This window comes from Penaeus japonicus, unplaced genomic scaffold, assembly GCF_977035675.1.
Source record: "Penaeus japonicus unplaced genomic scaffold, GWHDUDI00000001_assembly GWHDUDI00000022, whole genome shotgun sequence".
In the NCBI taxonomy this organism is placed as follows: domain Eukaryota; kingdom Metazoa; phylum Arthropoda; class Malacostraca; order Decapoda; family Penaeidae; genus Penaeus; species Penaeus japonicus.
Window position 1 is genome coordinate 35,710,392 of NW_028234424.1, and position 1,899 is coordinate 35,712,290.

The 1,899-nt window shown below is 47.1% G+C and overlaps 1 protein-coding gene across 1 annotated transcript in view; it reads right to left on the reverse strand.

The window, feature by feature from the left end:
* The window catches only part of LOC147469386 (uncharacterized), a 1,705-nt gene extending 920 nt beyond the window's left edge, over nt 1-785 (reverse strand). Inside the window, 3 exon segments of the mRNA XM_086549266.1 lie at nt 1-226; nt 397-545; nt 635-785. The exon segment at nt 1-226 is cut by the window's left edge and continues 26 nt beyond it. Coding sequence (XP_086405392.1) covers nt 1-226; nt 397-545; nt 635-785 — 526 coding nt within the window.
* Nucleotides 786-1,899: the final 1,114 nt, after the last annotated feature.

The following is a 1,899-nucleotide window of genomic DNA, read 5'->3' on the forward strand; positions in this document are numbered from 1 at the left end:
CAATGCCTGACCAATAAACAGTTTGCCTGGCACATAGTTTTGTGGCCTCAAAACCACAATGGCTGTCATGCAGGCGTGTCAGGATGCGACGACGTAGGGCTGGAGGGATAACTATACGAGCACCATATAATACTAGGTTGCCGTCACAGTAGAGGTCATCTCGAATCTTCCAATATGGATGCAGACTGTTGTGCAGGTCTTTGTGCCTCTTCATGAAATCTGTACCCTATTTGCAGTTGGCATGTCTGGGATTTGTTTAGGGAAATAATCCGGAATGATCCCTAAGTCTCTACACTCAACCCACGACAGCAAAGGGGTTGTCAGCAAACTTTGAACATGGATCCAGCAATCAGTCGTCTTATTGCCATATGTAATGCTTCCATGGAAAGAACCTACTGCTGTTGGCATACGTGATCCATCAGCATTGTAGTACATCGTAACGGAGGGCGATTCCAGGTCTTGCTCAGTTAGGCCAAGGGCACTGAGATGCTGTAGCCCAATGACTGTAGTATCCGCACCTGTATCAGGTATAATATCAATGTAACCTAATGAGTTATCTTGCATGACAGAGATACAGATTTTAGGTGAGGGATGAGGCCTGGATCGTAATGTAGCAGAAATGCTCCTAATACACAATGAACTGAACTGAAGACATTCAGGTTTTGGTCTTTCCTTGGGTCTTGCTTTGGCTTCAACTTCTTTATCTTCTTCTTGGGGCAACATTTATCATAGTGTCCCTGTAAATTACAATCACTGCACTTGGCATTTCTGGCTGGACACTTCATGGCACCAGCCCAATGGCCTTTAATGTTGCAAGCACAATAAGTCGATTTCACCGCTGGACACGACCACAAAGTTCACAGGACTTCTCAGAAGGCTTACTAGTATGACGGGAAGCAGGTGTCTTTCCTGTTTTCTTCTGGTGAGCCATCATCTTACTCTTCCTATACTGCGACACGGCACAAACTAAACTTGTGTCCTTAAGTGAGGAAGATGCAGTCTGAAGGTTCGTGTGCTCTGCATACATTCAAGACGTCCTGGAGTGTGGCGGATGAGTCCATTCCGATGAGCTTTTGCGTGAACTCAGCATCACGAATGCCCATTAATATACTATGATTTATCCATTCGTCGATGCAGGCTGCATTCTGAGCTTTGCAAAGGTCTATCTCCTGGGATAGTATCTTCAAACTTATCCAGAAGTCATCAAAGGTCTCACCTTCTGCCTGCTTGCATTTGGAGAATGCTTTCCATCGTAACAGTTTGTTGCTGGTGCACTCGACATGGGACTGTAGTTTATTTAAAACATCCACTACAGGAATTGAGGAATCAGGACACACATCCAACTTGTGTTCCAACACATGTCTCATATCTGGCGTCAGGCACATCCGAAGCTGGATTAGTTGCTTAGGCAGTGGCAGACTTTGTAGATCCACCATCGTGGCATAGTCTGACCAGTCATGTGTCCATTCGCGAAACTGCTGAGGAGTCGCATCAGCAGGCGAAGCATTTGGAGGCTGCACAGATGCCTTTGGAGTCAACGGGGTTCCCAGAGCATTTAACATGGAGTTCAGGTTGCCAGACGGCGTCGCTGAAGTATCCACCATAGAAGCAAGGGACTGAGGTGCAAGGTGGCGTAACAACTCCTGGAAACGAGCTGCTTCCTCCTGTCTGTGTGCCTCTCCCTCCTCCCTGCATGCTTCTTCCTCCTTCCTGCGTGCTTCTTCCCTTTCTTAATCCCTTTGCAACATAAGATGCAGGATTATAGCCATATCCATGGGCACCTGGTCACCGATGGATGCAGATGCACCATCCTTGGACGACGAGGATGAAGAATGATCCTTAGATGCAGGGTGTTGAGTGCCTGCTTCATCTTCTGTGTGAGAGGTGTGGTGTGTGCTT